The sequence below is a fragment of the Manacus vitellinus genome, unplaced genomic scaffold (assembly GCF_001715985.3).
Source record: "Manacus vitellinus isolate BGI_N305 unplaced genomic scaffold, ASM171598v3 scaffold_9_pilon, whole genome shotgun sequence".
NCBI classification, from domain to species: Eukaryota; Metazoa; Chordata; class Aves; order Passeriformes; family Pipridae; genus Manacus; species Manacus vitellinus.
Genome location: NW_021940917.1, coordinates 4,480,428 through 4,506,287, shown reverse-complemented (window position 1 = coordinate 4,506,287; position 25,860 = coordinate 4,480,428). Strand labels below are relative to the sequence as shown.

Sequence of the window (25,860 nt, the reverse complement as noted above, 5' to 3'; positions counted from 1 at the left end):
AGGGTGCAGTAATGCTTCACAAAACAATCTTACCCAGAACACTGTGATCACTATCTCAGCCAATATTCAGGTATCACTGCAATAAGCAGAATACCAGGCACCCTTTAAATAACCCGATAACTGAAAATGCTGTCTGTAATTCTGTAGACTAAATACAACTATATATTTATTTATGATCACTTATTATTGGTCAGGTTTTTGAGCCCCTTCCTGTCCTGTCCCCTCTTCAATTTCAAGAAGAGGTTCAAGCAATATAATTCCTCCTGTTGAAAGAGCAGCATTTATTACAAATGGACATACTAAACTGCAGATTCCAAAGCAGTCTGAAAGGGAAAATTTAGTAGCAATTTCATTCAAATGTTAAAGTGATCACTTTCATATTGTGATGGCATGAATTTTGGATCTGCTCATCACAGAACATTTTTTTTCTTCAGTAAAAAACCATCTTACCTGGTGACTCACTGGTTAAGTCCATAGTTCACCAGAAAAAGGTTATTCAGAATTACCATATAAACAAATTTTCCCTAAGCCATTTTGTTGAATTTAGCATTCTGTAAGGAGGCAATTTTAAGGAAAACAAATACTATTAAAAAGAAGTGTTTCACTGTAAAGATATGACATAGAAACATTGACATGGCTTTATTAAAAATGTATATAAAAGACAGAAGTGTCAAACACTGTATGTATGAAGCCCACCTGCTCTGCTGTATGCCCTCTAGGCCTCATCAGAACTTCACAGACTTACTATACTTCTCACATCTGATTCTCTCCATTTCTAACTGAAATCACACAGTGTCACACCACCACAATCATTGAATAGAAACAGAATGTTTTGGGTTGGAAGGGACCTTAAAGATCATCTAGTTCCAACCCCCCTTGCATGGGCAGGAATATCTTTCACTACACCAGGTTATTCAGAGCCCCGCCCAAAAAGGTCTTGAACACTTCCAGGGACTGGCATCCACAGCTTCTCTGGACAACCTGTTCTAATGCTGCACCACCCTCACAGCAAAGAATTTCTTCTTAACATCTAATCTAAACCTTCTCTCTTTTAGTCTGAAGTCATTCTCCCTTATCCTGTCACTACACGTCCTTGTAAAAATAGCCTCTCTCCATCTTTCTTGTAGGTTCCCTTCAGGAACTGGAAGGTCACTTGCAATAAGATCACTCTGAAGCTGAACAATCCCAATTCTTTTAGCCTTTCCTCATAGAAGAGGTGCTCCATCCCTGTAGTCATCTTAGTGTTCCTCCTCTGGACTTGCTTGGAGAGGTCAACGTCCTTCCTGTACTGGGGACCCCAGAACTGAACACAGGATTCCAGTGGGGTCTCACCAGAGCGGAGTAGAGGGGCAGAATCACCTCCACTGCCCTGCTGGCCACACCGCTTTTGATGCAGCCCAGGACACAGCTGGCTTTATGAGCTGCAAATGAATGTTGCAGGGTCATATCCAGCATCTCCTCCAGCAGCACCCCTAAGTCCTTCTCGGCAGGGCTGCTCTCGACCTGTTCACCCTTAAGCCTGTATTGATACTGGAGGTTGCCCCAAACCAGGTGCACTACCTTGCAGTTGGGTCTGACGGTAACACACACCACTAACAGCAATCTTGAAATTCATAAACTAACCATTTTAAGGGGATCAAGAACTCAATCAGTTTTAGCATATAAAAATAGTCCTGAGTACACTTAGCATTTTGCACTGAAAGAATGCTACAGTAACAGTAAGAAACACTATACAGCGGAGTCTTGAGGAACTGGTATATTCATCAGCGTATCAGGAACAAGGACTTAAAACAGTATGGTAGAATATGCAGAGTTGGAAGGGACCCATAAGAATCATCGAAGTCCAACTTCTGGCCCTGCACAGGACCCTCATCAAGGGTCACACCATGTGCCAGAGTGTTGTCCAAACGCTTCTTGAACTCTGTCAGCCTAGTGACTGCTTCTCTGGGGAGCCTGTTCCAATGCCCAACCACCCTCTGGGTAAAGAATCTGTTCCTACTATCCAACCCAACACCCCCCTGACACAGCTTCCTGCCCTTTCTTTGGGTGCTGTCACTGGTCACCCCACAGAAGAGATCAGTCCCTGCCCCTCCTCTTCCCTTCACAAGGAAGCTGTAGACTGCAATGAGGTCTCCCCTCAGTCTCCTCCTCTCCAGACTGAAAAAACAAGTGACTTCAGCCAATCCTCATATGGTTTCTCCTCTAGACCTTTCACCATCTTCATAGTCCTCCTCTGGACTTTAATAGCTTTATAACCTTCTTATATTGTGCTGCCCAAAGCTCAGAACCCAGGCTAGGTCCTGCTAAATCGGGCTGTGATGGACAACAGTAGCTTAAAGAGGTATGCAAGACGTATTCTAGACCTGCTGTTGCTTGAAAATGTTCCCTTCATGAACACAAGTCAAGAGCTATGGCTCCCCCTCTCTTTTTCTATGTTGAACCATTGTTATTATTTTATATTTAATAGTAATTTCTCACCCAAATTCATATGCTGCGTGTTTAAAAAAAAAAAGTTTGTCAAATTGGGGATGAACTTTCTTATGAAAAGTCAGGGAGTACATTCTCATCCTACTAGTTCTCAGTTCTAACAATTTATTTTAAGTTCACTTGTAAGAAGGTGGGGGTGAGAGGAGTGACCCTTCAAAATCTTATTTCTGGAAGAAAAATACAATCATTGACCCTTATGTTCTGGTATTTTTCCATATTATCTAAAAAATTTGATATTTTAGGGAAAAAAAAGAATCACTTCTGACATCAGTCTGTTCAGAGGGATTAGATAATTCTTGGTCACATTGGTTTCCCAATGCCCAATAAGCTGCAGAATCACTGACTAGCTCCTAAGCCTGTAGAGCTGATTTGTTCTCAAAGAGATAGAAGAAAAAAAAAAGGCCTTTTCAAAGAGCTTCCAAATATAACTACAGCCAAGCAGAAGGATGATAACTTGGAGGTTATTTTTGATGTTTAGTTAATGTTTGCCTGCAGGAGAACCACAATTTCAAAGACAAAAGGCAAAAGATGCAGAGAATAAGGAAGTTACACACTACAATTAAAAAAAGTGTCTGAATAAGAAGGTGACTCAGTTGTCTGGCAAATGAAACTGCAACGGGCTCCCTTTCCTACTGCTGCCCACCATTCCCTTTATATCTCACACTGACCAGACACTTTAGAAGGGAAGCTTGAGCATCTCCCCTCCTTCCAAGGTGTCCTTGCTTTGGTTCTTTGCTGTCCCCTCTGCAACTCAACTACTAGACTGTACCTGTGCAGAGACGTCAGATCCTCTTACACATTCACTGGATCTCAGACTGCAGCTCTAATGAGGTTTCCAAGTAGTAGTATGCCATAAAGACATTTCTCCAAAGCCAGTCCACAAAATTAACTACTGGGCTAATTCTACTCCTTTTTTTTTCACTGCAGAAATTGTATGGGTCATATTAACTTAATATATAATGAAAGACTGTACTCAGGAGTAAGAAATAACTTCTTTATTTGTTATCTGAGACAACAAAAATGAATTCTGCCTACCAGTCACTTTATCTAATTTTTATAGCAAGAGTTATCCACGACAGCTCACGTCACTCATTTTCATTTTGACAGAAGCTAATGTTTTTCTATAAGCTATGGAACTGAGAAAAGAGGTAATTCTAGTCTTCTATTATGCATGGGGCAAGAAGCAATCTTACAGTATAAGAATTTATTTTATATATACTTTTGAGTACATTACTTCGCCCTTGGTGGCAGGGGTGGAGCACAAAAAGCTGCCATATAGTTGAATAAGGAAAGAGTTCCCAAATATGTATTTTAAAAAATAATAATAATATAAAAACTTCAAGATGACTTTTCAAAACAAGCAGAGCCTCTATGTCTAATGCTGGCAAACCATAAAAGCCTTTCACCTTAAGAACGCCCTGGAACATTTACAAGAAAGTTGTCTTTGCACAATGAGACAAGCAGATAATGTGATATTATCATGTTCTTGGAATGTTTATTAAACAATGCTTTGTTCTTCTGTTACAGAAATAAACAAGATAGAACTAGTTCAAGCTGCATGACCATGGATCTCTCTGCTGACATAACAAAACAAGCCTGAAATAAGGGAGTGAAAGATGTTTCAGGCCTGTGAATATAAATGTGATTTTGCATTGCAGTACTGGGTTTTCACACAAATTCTACGCATTCTTTTAATCCAATGTCAGTTCTTATTTCTAAATTAATACCTCTTAGAAGAAGATTAACAGATATTTTGACAATAACAGTGGTTTAAAAGCATTGAGTTTTAACATACAATAGTATAGACAATTATATGAACTATTCTGATTTCTTTCTAAAATGAAAGCCTGATATACACAACTCAAAATCCAAGACTGGTACTGGGAACTCTCAACAGAAGGAAAGCAAATAACCACGGGTCTTGACACGGCACAGCATCTCTAAAGCAATTATTTCCCTTACACTCAACCTTCTTGATATATTTCTTCTATGTACTGACAGAAGTTTTTGCTGTAGTTTCTGCTACAGCTACATAAGGACTGATACATTACCTTGTACAACTTGTGCAAGCTTTATTTAACCTACATCTCCTACAGGAAGGGCACAAGTACACCTAATTGCCAGCTATTATCCATGGGTGAATGCAGCAGTATGTGTGTGCACACATACATATTTATAAAGTAATATATATATATAAACCCAGGCAAATACACAGGGGATGAACATACAGATTACAAATATAATGCACAACTCAGCAGAAGTTAGGACAAAAATTAAAGGCAAATAAATCTATAAAGAGGCAATACTGTGACAATGGCTGTATTTTTTTCCTTTGCACAGAGTGGTCAAAATCAAAAAGCACAGCCATCGTGAATTATTCTATTCTTTTTGGTGTGGTCTCTCTCCATCCTCATTTTTGCATCACAACTTACATTAGTCTAAGTGTTCAATTTTAAAATCTTATTTAAAATAAATAAATTCTTTTGTTAAGATGCTTAATTAAATTTTAACAACTACTCCTTCATCATGTTTGGAAAAACCCCCAACTTTCCAAACTATGCAATACTTTATTATAGTATATATAAGTAGCAAATTGATTGGCCATGCAGTTACAATCATGTCTCACTGAAACTCCACTTTTCACTGATGTGTAAAATTTTATCCCCCCCCTTTTTTTTTTTTAAGATTAATTCAGTTAAGAAGATAGTAAATTTTGCAAATCCATAACAGCTTAACTGGACATTATTTTTTAAAAAAAAGTCTCCAAAAGGTTTCCTTCCCTTCACTAAATCTCAATCAAGAAGCAAGTGTAAACAGCGTAATTCCTTGCTTGAGTCTTACAATCACTCAGTTAATTTTCTGGACTACAGATATCTGCAGAATTCTAAATACAAGTATTAAGTATTTTCTAGACAGACAAGTAACCATTTCATTGAGTCACAAAATCTACTTTTATTTATCAAAAAAGTCTGCAAAATGGGAAATCTTTATACCTTTGAAAAACTCAGTCTTGACCAAGCTATCTGATGTGGTCTTGATGAAGCTATCAATGCCGCCCCCCCCCCCAAAATTTTCAAGTGCTTTTCAACTTCAAATGTTAAATTCATAGTTTTATCTATCGTACAAACCAAGTCTCAAGTCCAGAATGAATTTAATCTCACAGAGAGAGGAAATGTGCCAAGAAAATGTTTTGGTCCCATTAAAATAATCCATGTAATTAATCTTTCTTTCACAAATTTTTACCCTTACAAACAATCGCTCTTTTGTCACTTTTCTTATCAGCCTTAGGACTTGTACTTGTAAAGTTGCTATTGCTCACAGTCATTTTGCTCCCCCATCTTCTGCTACTTGGAAAAAAACAAAAAGAAAAACCAGAAAAAATATTACAGAATCAGAACTGAACAAGTAAAAATGCACAAAGCCAACCAATCACAAAAGTGCGGGTCACCCAGTAATTTAAATACAACTTCAGCAATAACTAGTTCAGAGTAACCCTATTTGATGAACTACACGAACTTTTTAAACTTTTATTCTAATATTTCAGATCTGAAATGAAAAAACGAAGGATGTCTTCCACCATGGACAATTACACGGAAAATAAAACAATTTCAATTTCAGGGGGAGGATATAAAGAATAAACAGTTAAATTCTGACATCTGAGGGCCAAGGTCTCATTCATTTAGTGTTACTACTGCCTGCTCTCCACAGATAAACAACAGGCATGCTTATAATAACTTGATGATTATGAGCCTTTTTCTATATATAAATAAAAGATGGGCTAAAGACTCCTTATCAAGTGTTCTCTCCAAGGAAGGTCATGCTCCACTTTACACTTCACATCCTAAAAATCCAAGGTCAGAACAACAAACATGTACACCATTAGAACAAATACACCACTAGAACAAGTATCTCAAACACCTTCTTAAAACAACTGAACATATTCAAAAAGGTGCATACAATTCAGCGGGTACAGGCATTTTTTTACTAGTTTTGCTTCCAGTTTTTCAGAGGTCAAGAGAAGAATCTGATATTTTTAGCTTAAAACTGTAATATCTTAAGTATTTTGCTTCAAATATTCAGTGCTGCGCATCAGAAAACATTCTGAAGCATAGTGTATACTAAATTAAAAAATCAAAATATTACAGACCAAGTTCTCCTGTTGGACAAAGATAACTTGCCCCACTTGTACATAACCCTGAAATATCAACTCTCATGAGTTCTCAGCCATGAAAACTGGAAGCATAGAAGCTTAACATGAAGCACAGAAGTCAGACATGTTTGGATTTTTTTCTAAAACATAACTCAACAGTATTTATACTAATTAATGCTTATATCATAATTTCAGACATGGAAAAACAACTGTCAAATTTTTTTTCTTGGATTTTTTTAAAGGTTTAGTCCATCATTTCTTCCCAAAAATGCAGAAATTAGCTTCAGTACCTTTCACTTAATCCTTCTCAGCAATCTTATTAACTTAAAACGGTAGTACAGAATGAGTAACAACAACAAAAACAGCCCTGAAGCACTCAAGGATATTTCTGTTAGCAGTTTTAAATCTGAGGAAAAGAAATCCATTAATAACCTTCTGGGGAAAAGGACAAACTAAGGAAGATGAATGAGCCTATGGGAAACATTATTATTACACATTAATAAACACTGTTACTATATTTATGTGAAAATAGTTCTTGTAAAAAAAAAAGACCACACTAACAGATACTGAAAACTGCACTTCCCAGTCATGCCTTTCTCCTCAAGAAGAGATTCCTACTCTTCTTACCCACTGGGGAACTCCAACACTTTTGATAAGTTGGGCTGTAGCAGGCAGAAAGTGAGTTCAGTGACAGTAATGATTCGAATTATTTCCCTCAAAAAAGAATGAAACCAAAATGGGAAACTTATGAGAACATACTTTGAAAGCCTACTAGCATTTCACTGCAAAGTAGACCTCCTTGTCTCTTACAAAACAGTGTCCCACCACCTTCAGTGTGTCCTTGATGAAATTTCTGGATACATAAAACCAGAAAGTTTGGCACAGTTGGCATACGAAGTCCCAACTGCTGTAGTTTAAGAAATCTTCCAACATGAACTTATTTATAGGATCCACTTTTTTGGAAACAAGCACATCGCCGGACAATGCTGCAGAACTCTCACTGTCAGCCTAACCGTGGGAAGGCATCTCCTCGCCCCAGTGCCTCAGAGCGAAGCCACAAGTAGCCAGATGAATTTAACTGCACCTTCCAGATAGACAGCAAACCGTAAGTTTCTTAATTCTTGCATTTCTAGCTATCATTCCCCTATCAAACTGAAAACCACGCCATGCTGAAGGTGGGGCGGCCATAAAAGGTAAGGTTAAAAGCACTCAAAACCTGGTGCCCTGAGAAACTTTTGCTGCATCTTATTTTATTCCTCTTCGGGCTCACACAGAGGGAGGGTAGGAAGAAGAACACAACAACATAACTCTGTTTACAAAACAAAAGTGAAAGGGAAGAAAACACATACTAATAAAGCATTTGGCCTTTACCACGTACTGCAAGTGTTCTCCTTCCACTCTAAGCACAAACATCGACAGGGAGACCAAATATGCTTTGAAAATCTTACCACCACGGCAGGGTACTCCAGCACCGTCCCCAACTATGCGCAGTGGAGATTTCAACCCCCTACCCTGACCGCACGCCAGCGCCGAAACTCCCTAGCACCGAGAGCCGCACGTCCCGGCCGCCGTTTATGTAATCTTTTATCAGAGCCACCACCACACCGCGGCGTCCCCAAAGCCCCTGGCGAGCCACACGTGCCGCCCGCCGCCCGCGGGCTCCGCGCCTGCCGGCACCGGGCCGGCAGCGCCAAGCCGGGGCCGCCCACGGCAAGTTCTGCGGGTCTCCGCCACCGCCGGGCCCGCGACCCACAGGTCCCCCCGCGGTGCGTGCCGCCGCTGGCGACGCGCCCCGCGGCTCGCCCGCGCCCCGGGCCGGCCGCGGCCACGGCCTGACGCAGCCGCTTTGGGCGCCGGGCAGCGCGGGCCCCGCGGAGGCGCCGCGGCCGCGGCGGGGGGGACACTCACGTGAAGGGCTGCTCGCGCAGGCTGCCCACGGAGAAGCAGCTATCGCCGGGTTCACGGCGCCCGTCAAGCACCTGGTGCAGGTTCATGGCGGAGGGCGCGGCCGCTCGCCACCGCCGCTCGTCCCCCCGCGCCGTGCGGCGGCGGAGGCGGCGCGTCCCAGCGGCGGGGCGGGGGCCGCGCATGCCGGCGCGCCGCGGTGCCTGGGCGGGGCTGAGGGCTCTGCGTGCGAGGGCGGAACTTGACTTCGCCTGCTAAAATAACTTGACTTTCCTGTCAAATAGCTGTGGAAAGCGCTGCGGCCGAGGCCCTGCGAGGGGACCGACGCGCCAGAGCCAGGGGGTGGGTGACGGAGCGGACTCACGGGCAGCGGTGACCCCGAGCGCAGTCCCTTCCAGCCCCCGCGCCGGGGCTCAGCCGCAGCTTCCTCGGCGGCAGTGACAATGGGAAGCACGTGGCAGCGGGACGCTTGGTCCCCCGAGGCTCGCTTGAACATCAAATCACCTGTAGGCAACCGGGCTTTTCGCTGTCCTCATAAAATGAGAGGAAAAGGGAGCAGGGTAGGACGGGCGCTGCTTTACGTGCAGTTTAAAAGCGGGTTTAGTGGAGCCCAGTTTGGCTCGACGAGACGAGGAAAGGTCAAGTCGGGCCCGAGAGCACCAGGCAGCCTGACCTCCGAGACGAGATGGCGGGAGGCTCTTCACGTCCACCTCACCATTTCAGTAACGCTTCGCCACCAAATGGACTGACAGTGTCTCGCCATTGTGACACAGCATGGCCATTCTTTCTCCGACACTGAAAGCACTTTATAATATATTTTTTCCACCGTAACTAGTTTTTAGGATTCTGTAAATTTCTCCTAGGGACTTCAGCATCACTAATGTTTTCCCTTGTAAATTACAGCACTCACGTAAAATTTTAATTCATCAACTGTTAGAGCATCTTTCTGCCCACCAGCTGTTTCAAGAAATTATACATAATTAAAATAATTTCACAATGTTAGGCATAACTTTGTGTACCACATCCCACGCTACTTATAAGATGATACTATGTATCTGTACATGGCAATGCCTTTTTTCCTTTTGTAACTTTTTCAGTCTCTGTGGAAGCAAGGTCAATTTCATACCGTTTTGGGCACTATGTCTTACAGGTCATTTTAGTAAATATAAGCCTTGCATCCTTTGAAAAGCAGAATGAAAAGCATCTCACCATAACACAATTTCCTGCAATAATTATTGCAAATAAAATAAAGATTTCTTACATTTTTTAAAATCTCCTGATAGGAGAAAAAATCCATCAAGTTTGGCAATCTGTGCATATCGATGTTCCTTCAAAGAGCCATGGTTTTCTCATGGTAGTTATAAACTGCTATCACCATAATCACTTTTGTTTGCAAAGGATAAAAAAGCTTATCCAATTATCCTATCAATGAATAGTAATCTTACCCTTACTAGGAGTTCTGATCACTGATAAGTGATTTTATTCTTCTGCCAGCTGTAGAATCTCATAAAGCAACCTTAGTGGATTTTTAAGTTAACAGAAATTCTGTTCATTGGGTTCTAGGCAAGCAAGTGAATTGTGACTGAAACAGTAAGAGGCCCTTATTTGGCATTTTCAGCACAACCAGCTACTTCTGGGCTCAGACTGTGAGCTGCTCTGTTCACATTTGCAGCTAGCTGGGACTTCTTCTCACAATGGCTGATGTGGAACACACTGGACAGAAGAGGTCAGAGATGCTGCAGAACTGGATTGGTTTTTCGAGCCTTATTCAATCCACAGCTGTAAAGCACATAGGATTTGCAGCATGATGAGAGAGTAGGGTAACAGGAGACAGCCATCCCAGACCTCTGTATGAGGAAGATGAAGAATTCAGGAAAAAGGGAAACTCAGGACACCGACTAAAATAATGAAAGGAAGAGTTTTACTCTGCAGTTCATAACTGCTTTTTAATCTATATCTAAGTACAACACAACATGACATGTTTACAACTGTCACACCCTAACACGCTGATATGCTAAGAAAATACAGAACTTCTCATTTCCTTCTTAAGTGGATTTGGTCTTTGTGACTACTCAGATTAATATGTTTGGCTTACTTCATAACAGAAAAGACATTATCTTCTGTTCTCTCCTCTGTGAATAGAGGGAAAGCCCATGTAATGACCTGTCAGGCACATATATCCATATCCTGGCTCACATCCCCACAAGAATGGGGCACTACCTTTCCCTTCCCACATCTGCTGTCAGCAGTGCACTGTCAGCACAGGAGATCTCACACTTCACCTCACTGCTGGTTCTTGACACTGCTGCTGGACCTCTCCTACTTCTCAGCTTGGGGAATGGCAAGGACAGCCCCCAGCAGTGGGACTTGGGCACATGGCCTTCAGTTTGATGCCCTTTCTCACTTCTGTACAACATCTGTGAATTCAGCTGCAGACAAATTATGTACTGTATATTTTATTTTAATGTCAAAGTGAATACACTGTTGGATACTTGCATTTGAAAAGAAAAACTTAAAATGATTCAGTAAAACTATAAGTGTATTTATACATCATCTTGTTGAGAAAAACACAGAGGTTGGTTTGCTCAGAACTTGAAAACTTGACAATTTCTGGAAGGTAAAAAAAAAGGCTCAACAAGCTAATAGTTGCTACAAAAGTGTTTTCTGTGGTTTTTGTTAATTTTGCATATTTTCTCACCTTCTCAGTAAACATCTTTTTCTTTTAAAAACACTTTTGTTTCACCTTTCACCCAGAGAAGTCTAAAAAATGGAATAGGCATTGAATTTACCTACAGGATTACAAAATTCTATCACAAGCTCCTTTTCATTGTTTTTTCCCCTAACCTCAGTAAATCTTCTTTCTTTGAGTCTTCCAGGAACTGCAGCTCTTGTCACAAGCTGATGACTCCTGTCATTCACAACTCCTGAGCATGCTCACTCAGCCCTTGCCTTCGTTTTTCTTAAGGGGCACTATACAAAATATTCTCAGTATCAGAAGAGCAAAACATAGAAAAGGCTATCACTATCCAGTATTTTAACATACGGTGGCTGTGGCTGTTCTGAAAGCCTGACAGAATTTCAGTATTTGTGCATGCACAGAAGGGCTTAGAAATAAACAATTTATTGCTTTTGGATTATTGAGCAAAGTGTTAGTTTTGCAATAACACTGAGGTCTTTGAATGCTTCATAGAGCAATACCAAGTATATGCATACACACTTTTCATTAATAAATCCTGCTTGTATTTCCCTAACAGTATCTGAAGAAAATCCAAATGACAATTTTATACTGCCACAAGTCTCTTCTAAATTCGAAATTGCACATCTGCAAAGCAAATCCATATTAACAATATTCTTCAGTGTAATTCAGTAGAAAATTGATGTATATATGTAAATTATTTCACTTTCAGAATTACAATGACATGCTTTCTGTTCTTTCTGTGCAATAAACATCTGTGAGTCACTCATTAACAACAGCAAGGTTTCTTATGTCAGTGATATACAGGCAGCTTTGAAAGAAGCTGGCATTTTAAGTAGCATGTTCAGAGTTTATATACACTGCTAGAAAATGTTCTTCTTCCCTTATTTCTTAATAATGAGCTATCAGAAGGTAACATACCTTTTCTTAATATATTTTATCTTTTTTTCCTTAAAAAAAACAATGCACTGCAGCCAGCAATAACCCACCTCATATACTCTTTGACCTTGTCTTTGTTGTCTTTGATCGTTCTGCAGGGTTTCTTTGGTTTCTGAATAACCAAAGCAAAAGTCAGACCTTAGTGAGATCAAGACAAAAAAGCCTGTACTGATCTTAGGGTTTGGAGTTCTCCCTCTGTGCTCACACTGGAAATCAGTTGAAGAAGTACTTGATTCTCTTCTTGAACTTTTGTGACTTTTAACTGTGTAAAAAGAGTCAAAACACAGCATGGCATCTTGGGAAAATGTGAAATTCATAAATACATAAACGTTGACATTTAGTAGTGAGGTTCTCAACAACTGACCACTTTGTGAGACCTTTCTTTGCAAAAAGCTTGCTTTATTCATGTCTTCAGTAGCTTGTGTTTTCTATCTGTAGCCTGAAGGTTGGAGTGATATTTGGTTTTTTTTGGTTTTTTGTCTGTTCGTTTGGTTTTTACTGTTTTCATTTGGTGAAAGACATTTCATAACAGCTAATGTTGTTGTCACATCTCCTGTACAGTGCAGTACATCCCCTTTCACTTCAGTGATCTGATGTAACCTTTTACTTGGTGAGGAAGATATATACTGACTGGTACCTTTTTTACAAAATATTGGTAAAGATGTTTTCATTTATTAAATTTGGGGTTTTTTTGCTTTTGCTGATACTTCTGTTCCAGCTCAGAGTATCATCAGTAGTTGTTTCCAAGGTAGAAGTCAACCATTATTAGATCCTTCAGGCTTGCAAATTAACAGATAACAATTAATAGGCTTTTAAAATTTCCATTCATATTCAGGGTTTTGTATTGATTTCACAGACTGAGATTAAAGCTACTTTTTAAGAAAATCGTGGAAACACTGCTGGATAATACATTAACTGTCCACTCCTTCCCTGTGTATTTATAAAATACCCTGTGATTCCTGACAGAGAATGCCGAGCTGAACTTCATCTCTTGAGTGAGGGTGGTGGGTGGCCCTAGTGGGTCCCCCCATTGCTTCCCAGTAGACTGCTGCCAGGACAGGGAGCTGCACTGGAGCAGAGCTCTGAGAGCTGCTGCGCAAAATATCCACTGGTAGACTGTGGTGCATAGATGAGAGTGATCTTGTGTGTCATGTAGGAGTCCTGTCCTGCTGCAAATGCTAAACAGTGACAATTCCCAGATACACCAGTCAGTTTTCAAATGTCATCAGTCTCATGTGCACAGGGTACTTTTTGTGCCCTAGTGCAATAGTTCGTATCCTGGAAATCACTGAGCTAGCCTTTCTCCACCCAAATACAGATGCCATTTAGTTGGTCAGTTATTTGTGTAGACCTAGGAGACTCAGTCTGGCCTTGGAGAAGTTCTGCTGACAACTCACCTGCTGGCACTGAGCTCTGATTAGGCTGCTTGTGTATGGTCTGTTACTTGAAATTCACATGAAAGGCTATTGAAATAGGCATTATGAAGTACTATCTACCAGTATGTATTTGTCCTTTTTATATAAAACCTTAATTATTCAGTAAGTCTATTCTTTTTTTGATATACTGCCAATTTCAAGTTGAGTATAATAATAAATACTATTTTTTTTAGTTTACTGTGAAATGTTAAATTATATGTAAATAAATATGAACACTCCACATTCATATAATGAATATTCATATTGTCTGTCTATTCTAAGGAAGAATATTCTATTATATGTTTTAAACTTTCTGTGGTATTTCACATGGTACATGTTTTCCATATCATGTTTAAAAGGGTGGCATCTTTTATATGTGTCCATAAGAAACTTACTTGAGGTATAATGCAATCACTTTAGTGTTCCTTTCATGTTGGATATATATGTTTCCAAATTCAGTATCAGCGTATCTCCACAAGTCTGTTGCATACAGACGTTTATATTTAGGCCTTTAAAATGCCTTAGGATGCTCAACAGCTAGCCTGAAAAAATAAAGTCATTTTATGCTATTTATGCTTTTATCTCTTTAAGGTAAACCTTTATGGTTAGGTTTTAACCTCATAGGAGGATTTGGTTAGACAGAGGTTTGGTTATTCCCCATACATATACACAGACTTAAGCAGATGGCCATTCTAGTATTGGGAAAGAAAAACAAAAAACCCATTTTTCTCTCCAGTTGCAGTGGAACTAACAATTTCCCCTCAAATGCATACACCCCCTCGTATCTCACAGCTACTTTGTGAGGTAGCCCCACTTTTTGTTCTTTTGCCAGCAGTTTTAGTGGTATGTAGCTCAAAGTTGTTTCTTTTTCTGCTTGCTACATTTCACTAACAGAGATCAGGCATTCCTACATACAAATGCAGGGTGTCTGAACAGTTAGGTATACATGCTTTTTTAATATTAATATTACCTTCTTGGTATTGCTTTTATTCCCCAAAGTAGGAGGGAGAAAGTAAGAGCAACCAAATGAAGGGGGGTTCATCTCTGTGTTACTGCACATCCCTTGCACCATTCAACAGCATATTCATAGCTCTGTAGAAACATAAAATTTAATAAAAGTGCTGAGACAAATGAAACACTAGCTTGGTAGTAGATTTCAGCTTGGTAGTAGATTTGCAGTTGACTCCTATATGATGAATAGAAAATGGCATTGCAGTTACTGATTTTGGGTGGAACAAACCACACTTACGGGGCTTGCAAAAAAAACTATTAAAATTGCTGTCTTTCTCATTACTTGAACACCTGTATGACATCTGTTTTTCTTTATATGGTAATAGAGTGCTTGTGTTTTTATAGGAGAGAATGGCATTGAAACATCCTCCATGTTATAAACAACAAATTATAGGATTTTTTTAACATAATGGTTGACAGGAACTAAAATTTATACATGCACATTTTAATACATAATGAAGAGTGGTGGGTTGTTCATCAGTACCATCTGTTTTATAACTCAAGAAAATGAGCTTTGACAATTAAGATTTAAAAAAAAAAAAGTGCATGCAACTTCCTTGTTTAAAGATTGTTAAGTGTGTAAAGTGTCACTGTGTTTTATGAAGACTGTGACTTTCCTGAAATAGCATGTGGGTTTGTGGTGTACACTGTTTAATCTGCCCAAGAGCAATATTGCTTCCTCGTGACTCTTCCTCCACCACATATTGTACACTCCACCTCAATGAACTGATTTTATTTAATGCTGAGTCAATATTTACCACTTTGCTACTGCCTGCAGTAGTTGTAATCCCTATCTGAGCAACTGAATGGTACCAGTAGCTTTTTAAAGCATTTAGGCCTTAATCCAGTCATATTCAACCTGTTTCTAATGAAAATTAAGGGTCCTCAACACCCCAAAGTGCTACAATGCCTTGGTTATTACTGTTTATTGCTTGTATTGCAATAGCCCTATAAAACTTGATTGAACAATGGGGAGATACTTTGTGAGGTAGGGCATGTATAAAACCTAGAACGTGCTTTTTCCACAGTGTTGTTCTAACGCCATGGAGCAACTAATAGGATTTTTTTCCCTGCATGTGTGAGCAAAAGAGATCCTGTTGTACCAGAAGCATACACCTGAGAAAGAACCAAACATAAGAGAAAATATGAGAGAAATTAAATAAAAGCAGCCATCAAGAAGCTTTGATACACTAAATCACTTTGTAAATGCAGACTGGGATCCAGGCAAGCCTGGTTTCTTTCATGTTAGGTATATGTTCTTGCAAGCAGTTTATTCTGGTAGGTTATCAGTAATGATTTAAAAACACGAAGTCTAGTTGAACCATACAGATATCAAAATGCCAACACAGCAAATGAAAAACAGCTGTGCAAAGCTTTATTCCACAAGTACGTTTAGATCACGTGTAACAAGCTGGAGTAGACTGTCAGCTGTGTTGTAAAGATGATGCCCTTAAACACATTTTGGAGGAAGAGAAATAAATCGCTCTTCTGCAATTCCAGTGGCTTATTCTATACATTAACTAAGTTTCCATTGCATTGTGGTTCAGTGGCACTGATAAATACACTTAGAGAGCTTTAATCAATACCCCTCTCTACAAGGAATTTTTCTTTGAACTTTACTCAAGTATCTCCCTTTTTTCTGAGAGGCTTTGCAAAGAAGCAGGTAGCTAATACAGTCACAATGCAAAAGAGAAGCATGATAGGTATTCTGTGTTTGCAATTACACCTTACTCTATCTTCTTTCTAAATAAAAATAGAAAGACACAGTCTTGCCCCAGGAGGAGAGAGAAATAAAATTGATAATAATCAGATATAATTAGATTCTGTGTTTAAATACACTAGTCCAGAGAGGAAAATAATTAATAACTAACTAACTCAGTGAATAATGAGCACTCAAAAGCCTAAAACTGACAGTTCAATCTAGGAAATTGTTTCCTGCTCTTGAGTTCCACGTAAATATTGAACCGCCCTGTTTATTTCTCTGGAAGTCTGTGTACAGATGTGAGCATCCATATGTGTATGTTTTTGTGTGAGAGAAAGAGACTATGAATCATCACTAATGCATGCTATTGGCATGTTTTCAGAATGCATAGCAATCAACAATGATTACCTGAAATATAAAGATATATGAATGCTTGACTGTCATTGCTGGATGATTCAAACAACAACATGTCCTGCTTTGGGTTACAAGATTTTTATAGGTCTAAGAGTTCACAGTGTTTTCACATTACATAAGAAGTACTATCTAATATAAAAAGGATTTTTTCCGAGATGTAGCACTACGATTTTTGCGTTAACACCAGATGATTATTTGACAAATCAGTATTTCATTATTCTAATGTACTCTGTAATAAACAACAGAAAATACAAAACCATATATCAAAACCATTGAAATCAACAATTTGGTTTTTGCCATAGATAAAATCTACTGTGACAACTGTGATTTTCCATTGAATGATTGAAATATATATAAATAAAAATAACTGTCCTCAAGAAAGTTCCAGTGAAGTATTATAGCTTGGTTTCAGTACTGCTTGCACAGTTTTAAACTGTCATCACCAATAACTTAAAAAACTGTAAGCAAAGGCTCAAGCCCAAGAATTTAGAGCCTCAAGAACTCTTTAAAAAAACAATGTACCCATTTTACCAAAAAATATGTAGATATTTCCTGGGGGAAAAAATGGCAGGTTCAGATTTCATATTCTGTGACTTCCACATTAACTTAAACTTGTTTTAGTTCTGAAAGCTTTTAATTTATGGGACTCCAATAATACTTAAGACTTAAATGTTATAATTTCATTCCTTTTAATGAAGGTATGTCACATAATGAAGGTATGTCACATAAAAAAAATTTAGGTTTGGCAAATAGTAATTGCTATAAGGCCACTTTGCATAATATTATATTAAATAAAATAATTGAATTGGAAAAAATTTAAACCTTTATAAAAGAAGAAAAAATGAGCAGACTTGCTACACAATTGTATATTGTCCATTGGTCTGATGACAGGAATGAGAATGGAAATTAAAGCACTAAACATATCAGCCGTTAGTTTTATCACTTTTGGAGAACTCTAATGAAAAAAATATCTACAAATAATTTCATTCTTTCCTTTGGTCAAGTGTGCATTTTATTTACCAGTGGCAGGAACTGAGAGATGGGTCTGGAAATTTGCCAGACCTTTTCATAGATACTAAATATACACAAAATATACACAAAATAAGAACATTAATCTCTTTCATGTAAATCAAATAAGTGACATCTGACTTGGGGTGTGAAGTTGACAGGTATTAAGTAAATAAATATTGGTCAAACGCCTTACAAGGCAATATGCCTGGGAATCTGCCAATGGCATGGGATGAGAAACTCGCTATTGCCCTCTGAAGACGGTATTTGTTTGCCCATCAATTGCAAATATTTGGCAATTGTCCCCCTAGGAGCCTCTCACAAGACTGGACAGGACTAAATTAACTGAGTAAAGAGAGAAGTGTGTCCTTTCTTTTCCTTTACCACTGTTAAGTGAAATATGTGCCTAAGATGGCTGGGACACTACATTTATTCATAGGTGCCATTATTAGGATATAAGTTTTTATAAACTTTTCTCCTAATGCTTTGCTGACAGGCATCACTGCAGCAGCAGACAGCAGCATAAACCTGACTGTCATGTCTGTTCAGCCTCAAATGCAACTCCTTTTGTTGCTGCTTTCAATCTCCTTACAAATCTGCCATGGGCACGGGACCACTCTGGTGGTCTGTGGACTGGTATACACCAGGTTATTTTACAGTTAGCTGCTCTCCATTAAAAGCTGCCTACACTTCTCTACCTCTAAACAGAGGCATCTAATGCACATGATGAGCACCTGAAAGTTATGTAAATACATGTCTCCAATAATTTGACGTGCTCATTTATACACTTCTCTGACTTCACAGTGTATACCTCACACCAACAAAATTTCTGTTGCACTGTAGTAAACAACCTGTGTGCAAATCAAGGTAATCTGAGGATAAACCCTTTACAAGTTACCAATGAATTTGTCACCTTTGTTCATATCACCACATGCTTTTTAATATAGAGGCTGTTTTATTAAATTTGCACCTGAGAATGACACTCAGATTTGACACACTACAACTTTTCCTCTGTTTCCTCTTTGGGTGACAGCACCACAACAAAGACCTTTGCTGCACATGATCGCACAGATACACAACAGCAAATTCAGTGTCAGATGCAGCTCAAACTACATAAGATTCTGCAATGTGCAACTTTGTGTAATACTCTGCAGCCACAAGTCACACTAATTGCAGTATTTGTGTTGTTTGGCTGCTAAGTGGTTTTTCTTTCAGCATTGAACACATTGCTGTTGCTTATGCGCCTTTTTTCCTTTTCACATGAATGTCACCTTAGCTGGCCTTGAACATGCCTGAGATATATTCCTTCCAGCCCATTTCCCACTCTTCACTGAAGTGAATGCTGATTTTTCTTACTGTTCTCAGTGGAAAACCATTGAGCTATCTTTGCCTATCTCACAGCAGTTCTCATATTCTGTGGGCTGCAGTGTTGTAACATGGGATTTTGAATTCCTCTGTGCTTCAGATCATACCTGTCATGGGAAATGATAAGGTGTGATTATTTTAGGTCTGTTCAGCCAGGTGCTTCCAAGTCCTCAAATAAAAATCTATATATGTAGAGAATTAATATTATTAAATAATACTGCTTTAAGTATTACTTTTATCCATTGGATTTTCTTTTTTTTTTCCACAAAATTTTCAGTGTTTACAAGGGGAAAATGGGGATTTTTCAAGTTTCTTAAGGAAGCAGGCCCATAGCTGAGCTCACGGTTCAAATGAGACTGAGCACACAACAGCAAATGGGAGAGACTCTGATGATGTGACTTACGGAGGATATGCCATGGGGTTCCCAGCACTGTGTGCAGTGGCTGGTATGCCAGGGCTGGCTCAACCTGGACAAGGGGGAAGCCTTGGGGGCATCCAACAGCAGCTTCCAGTACCTATGAGAGGCTGTCAGGGAGCTGGGATCTTCTCAGTGGGGCACAGTGAGCAGTTGAGGGACAGGAGAGGCCAAGATTGGCCATTAGGAAACCTCTCCCCAGGAGGACGGATGAGCAGTGCCCAGGGGTTGTGCAGGCTCCCCCCCTCCCTGAGCAGCCTGGTCTGATCCCATGGCTGACCCTGCTAGGAATCATGTCTTGCACCAGCCACTTCCTGAGCTCTCTCCTCCCCTGGATTATCCTGTGGCACTGTGGTCCTTTGAACCTAGTCCTTGCTCACTCTTAAGGATGGTGAGGCTATTCTTGACATTAACAGAAAAAATATTTAACCTTGTAATTTTTTATTATAACCTTTTGCATTGGCAAGCATTTTCAGTATTAACTGTCATGAGAGTGCTTAGGAACCCTTTCAAGATTGTACTTGAAGGAATAGATCCCTAGAAGGCACTTCTTTCTCCCTTCTGCTTGATGCAGCTGCTGACTCCTTTTTCATGTGAGAGCTGGTAGAAACAGATTTCTACACTTGTTCCACTTTATGTTTGCTTTGCTGTTACATGTTCTTCCTTCATATCGCCCATGAAGGATAAAGAGGAAATGACAGCTTTTTCCTGAAAGACTGTAATTCAAAAAGCTTGTGTTTCACAGGGATATGGGTAGGTTCCCCAGTAAAGATAGACCTCTAAGCCTACCATATGCTGTTGTGCACATAAATCTCATCTTAAAGTTTTTAATTAATTTGGGTCAAATATGTTTTTGCCATCTTTGCTAAAGAAATATTTCTGGCTAATATTTGATGTTAATTAACAGCTCTCCTAGGGACGGTCTATATTTTAAGGCACAGTTCAGCAGAGCCAAGCTTGGATCCTTTGTCGAAGGCTAAACTTTGGAAAACATGCTTGCTCTTCTATTGTTGCACTTCCCAGTAAACAGTATAGTGGATAATATCTGGGAATGTATGTTTCTCAGTTAACTCTTTAATCCTTCACTATTTCTTTAAAATCCTGACCACTTATGATGAGCTGCTGGTAGTTGCATCAATTTTAATATTTTATCTTTGACAAATACAGATTTCTGATATGCTATGGCATGATTTTTTATTAGAGTCTCTGCTAGTGTAATTACATCCTAATGGCACAACGTTATGACATCATCTTTGGTGGAATGTACACACTTTAGAGTTTGGCTTCTGCATGTCCAGAACTGTATTTGTCCACTTTAATAATTTTTACAGGTTTCATACTTAATATATTTTTCTTCTCTCTTTTACAGCTTGTTATACTCTGTGACCTCCACATATTCTTGTGAATCCTACTTGCACTGACATAAGTTTATTACCTTAAGTAGTAAGTCATCAGTGATATGTATCTCTGAATTGAGCTGGTAATAAGAGGCTCAGTGTGTTCTTCCCTGTCTGCCTTACTGAGATGAATTTAATGAATTTCTGCAACGCCTAATGTTTTGCTGTGAGTGCTGCAAATTTATTCCTCATTGTTTCTGAGATCGGATATTCTACAGAAATTACTTGGCTATAAAAGCCTATCATTTTCAAATATAATTGTCAAATACTTACCAAAGTATTCATCTTATCAGCTGCCTCATCAACATTTATTTGCCTGTTTATATCCTATTAATGAAGCATAGAGTAATATTTGTGGGGAAAAAAGACCCAGTCATTGTAATTGGCAAGCATGCCCATTTATTTCTCCTTTCCAATGTATACTGTGACTTTCTAATTTGCTTCTATCACAAAGAATATCTCAAAAGAAATGTCATGTATTTGATTACCCCCAAGTAACACGGTGTACTTACTGTAGTTGTTGTATCTTTTCTCTCTAACACTTTTTTTCCAGCCAATTTCTTTATTTTACCTAACACACCTAGAAAGTTCAATAAAGGGTATCAATCAGTCTATTCCATACTTGGTAATCTTGATTCCACTTATGGTATGATATCAAGTAAGTATAATTATTATAAATACATGGAATTTGATGAAGTGTGTTTGAATCCTTATTTTAATCAGTTAAAAAAATTCATTAGAGAATTCTCCTCCCTGGTGCAGTCTGGTGTGAAATCTGCATTTTTTTCAAAAGAAGCTTTTTCTAGGAATGTATTTATCCTTATATTCTGCTTACTGTCTATAAAATCTCACTACTTGCATTCACATCCTGATTTGTTAAAAACTCCAGCAATATTCAAGAAAATCAATAGCTACTATGAGTCTCCTTTCTCCTTGGATCCAGCTTGTTAAAAGTCTTGTGGCTTTTTCCCCGGGATCTCACAACATTATGAGTAAGTTTCAAGCCTTTTTTTTTTTTTCATCTCAAAAGTCACAGAATCATAGAATCAATTAGGTTGGAAAAGACCTCTGAGATCATCAAGTCCAACCCATGACCCAACTATGAACCATGTCAACTAGACCATATCACTAAGTGCCATGTCCAGTCTTTCCTTAAACACAAGTCCTCTTGGAGGATCACACTGCTGCTAGGGAACAGTGAGTGGAACTCCTCTGAGGTGGAGGGCTGCATACAGAGGTAGATTAGGGAAAGCTTAATGGTATTATATTCAAATAGGAGGGTGGTGCTTGTGGGCCACTGACAACCTTCTCAAAATATACACAGGTGACAGAGTCTATGACAGCTCAGCTCATACACATACCTATTCTTTACACATGCACACCTCATAGTGGATTTTAGGCTATGAGAGATAGTGATTTTTCAGACTGTGTCAAGACTAGTTCAGGACAAAATCAGGTCTTGGTCTTGGAAAGCAAATGATGCCAATAGGTTCTTTGTGATTCACCACTCCCACTGAAATCAAAGCTGGTTCTGATTCTCCAGAGAATACGCTTGTTCTTGAAGTGTCTGTCCAGTATCACAAGTGACCATGCTCCATCTTACCAGACAATACACACCTTAAATTCATGGTCAGGGTGTTCCTTAAGCTGTGAGCTACCTTATAATAGTAAGACATTCCCTACCTCCTGTGTCTTTCTGCTATTTTTAATCATCTTGCTAGTCTGGCACCTACAGCACTATATAAAACAGCATCCTTCTGTCTTCCCCATCTCTCTTATGCAGGCTCATGACTGAAATCATCTGCTCCATGTGCCTGAAGGAACACATTTGGTGTCAGCATAAGCGCAGCACCATTTAGGTGTGCAAGCACACCTCATCATGCCATCAAACCTCTTCTCTGCTGTCCTTACAGAGACTCACCTTGCTGCCCTTACAGAGACAACATCAGGGAGAAATCAATCCAGCATTCTTTTAAGAAAATCCCCATTGTGACTTCTTGCAAAGTGAGAGGGGTTTTGTAGACTGCCAGAAGTCAGGCTGAGGTTGCAAATGAAAGATAATACAGATGCCATGTCCTTGTCTGGGGAATGCCCTAGGAAGTATATTATAGGGCCATTATGTCTACATTACATCAAGGTTTCTACTGACATAATAATGTTAGGCATTGATCTTGCCTACAACATTATCTATCAAGCAGATGGTAGAGCTGCAGTAACACAAACATACTGACACTACCACAACTATTTACTGTGCAAGGCCACTCCATGGAATTATGTATTTGGGTTATTTAACTCCGTTCAAAGCTTTTGTTAGAAATTAAAACTTCTTGGGGGAAAAAAAAATCAGTCCAGTCCAATGAAAAGAATTTGGTCAGGGCCTAGCAAAACATTAAAATCAGGGTATTACAAAAGGAATCTGTTTGTTCAAAAAATAGCAAGATTTCTAAAATGAATAAGGTGGTTTATTTTTACTCCCTCTGATTTGTCAGCTACTGGAAAAAAGAATGTGTTTTACCTGACAGTGCTTTTTATTATATAAACAACTTTTTGTAGGGGAAACAAATCCATTAACTTCAACTTAATGTCCTTAAATGCCTGATACTAATAAGGATATTGTTGGGATGATGAAGGATTAGTAAGTATATTGCCAGAATTAGCACAATGATCAGAACCAAAGCAAAACCAATATCCCAGAACCCAAGATGTAGAGGCAACTAAGGGGATATTAATATGTCATGCATCACTAATAACATCTGTCTAAAAATTATCTTAATTGTTTACATGCATCCATTTAACAACTCAGGCTTAACCATAAGAATAAATATAAAGTAAAGATATGGCTGTGATAGATGCAGTGTGTCTCAGTGTGTAAGATAGGGCCCAGAAACTATGTAATAGCACCAGTTTTGGAACATCTGCTCTGTTAGATGCAAAGTAATAGAACTGTGACAGTGAGCTGGAAGCATCCAAAATATGTCCTGACCAGGAACAATCCTGAATCATTCCACTTAATGCACTTGCCAAGACTTTCTAGCACAGAGGCAAAACCAATCTGCTGTGCTATGTGCTTTGCTGTCTAAGACATAATTTTGTTCAAAGTTCCTTCTACTGGAAATATGTGTCTCACTAATACAGCTTTTTTTTTCTATGTCATATACTATTGTCTTCTCTCTCACTACACAGGATGAACTTCTGTTTTCATAATTAGCCCTCTCACACTTTACTACGATCTGTATTCAAACTACAGCCTAGTCCTAGAGTAGCATGGCAGATATCCACATATACTATTTAATACTAATTTAGTGTTTGATCTACAGATCCAGGACAGTTGTGCTGCATGGATGATGCTTTGGAAGAAGAGAGTTTCTCTGGCTTACTGTATGCTTTCACATCTGTCAATAATTTTCTTAAGCAGTCTAGAGAGGAAACCATGAAATGCTTGCATTTTACAGACTGATATTGCTGCTTTCTTACTCTTACAAAAAGACTCAGCTGAATGTCCTCTGCTATGGCTGTAACCTGAGGCTTTTACTCCATTTGATGAAAGCTTGTCCAGAAGACTGTATTTCCAAAACCAGATCCTATATTGTGCATCCGGTCTGTGAAACTGCCAAAAATGAGAAATGACAAGATTTTGATAAGCACATGGGCATGAGTAAAGTTGCCCTGACGTCTCCCCTTTGCATTGTCATGTTTTCCAAATGACCAAAACCTCTTGGATTTAAAGAGAGGGATAATTCTCCTTTTCAGAGGTGCGTCCCTGTAGCTAAGAATAAATCATCTCTGTTAGCTGCGTGTACCCTTCTGATAGAAACAGAGAACAAGCTGAATGTTACATTGCAAGACGGGTACAGTTTGGACTTATCCTTAAAGCTATTTGCTTGATTGTTTGCTAAGAGCAGAAGTAATTCAGCTACACTTACTGTGGCAGTTAAAGAATAGGCAACAGTTTCCAGACGTATGGAACCTGCCTCCTTTGACCACCTAGGGTAGGACATACCATTACTGACACTGGAGTAGGAAACACTAAAAAAAAAAATACTGTAATTATGGTGTTTGAGTGGATTCCCCACTGTGAAACTTCACACTCAGGTGATAATTTTCTTACGATTTTGAAATGACTTGCTGAATGTAAAGCTTCTAAAATGAATGGGAAAATGCTTCTGACATGTCAAAGTGCCTTGTAAAGATAGAGCTGATTGGAACATTGACTTCAGAGGTCTTTAATAAAAATTCAGAGTTAAAGATTTTAATCAGTATTCCTTAAACAGTGTACTCACAATCTTTTCTCTCCTTGTGACATGCCACATCAGCATCAGCAGTACAAGCTGATACAAGTGAATTCTCTGCACATGCTTGTCAGTGTCCAAGAGACTTGTAACATACAGAAGTCTCCACTCGGTAGTCCTAAAAACAGAAACTCTCTGGTTTAGCTCTTAAGCTACAAAGCTGTGGAGGACATGGTGGCCCTTACCTAAAATATTTTAGCAGATACCACTTCAAAGGCTATCTCTTGGCTACTTATTTTAACCATCACTCCTAAAGTTCACCTGGTTTGTTTTGCACCTGCTCTTTGTATTTTCAGCTGTATTTTACAGTGATGAAATGACATACACAGCATACCAAGGTTATACGACTAACTATACTTGTTTTTATACAGTGCATAGATTTTGATTTTTGAACCTGATTTTAGGCAAGGATTTTGAAATGAGCATCTACTTCTCAGTTACCTATTTCTATAATGTGCTCCAGGTCATCAGAGTTACAATTAGAGCTGCAATTAGAGGTTTAGTGATTGGAATTATCTCTGTTATTAGCCCAGTGTCATGAGTGAGACCATGGTGCCATCAGAATCCTTGTTACCAAGCTTTCAAACTAGTGACAAAATGACTGTGTATGAAAATGTGTTTTCACTTTACAAATGTTTGTTTCCATCTCTTATGAAAGAAGTGAATGA

General features: G+C 39.1%; 1 protein-coding gene across 4 annotated transcripts in view; it reads right to left on the bottom strand.

Moving 5' to 3' along the window:
• The window catches only part of DMXL1 (Dmx like 1), an 80,994-nt gene extending 72,336 nt beyond the window's left edge, over positions 1-8,658 (bottom strand). For all 4 annotated transcript variants that reach the window (XM_018085975.3, XM_018085976.3, XM_029965471.1 and 1 more), the window contains exon 1: positions 8,546-8,658. In XM_018085975.3, coding sequence (XP_017941464.3) covers positions 8,546-8,631 — 86 coding nt within the window. In that variant the 5' untranslated portion in view covers positions 8,632-8,658. The remainder of the gene's footprint in view (positions 1-8,545) is intronic.
• Between the last annotated feature and the right edge of the window lie 17,202 nt (positions 8,659-25,860).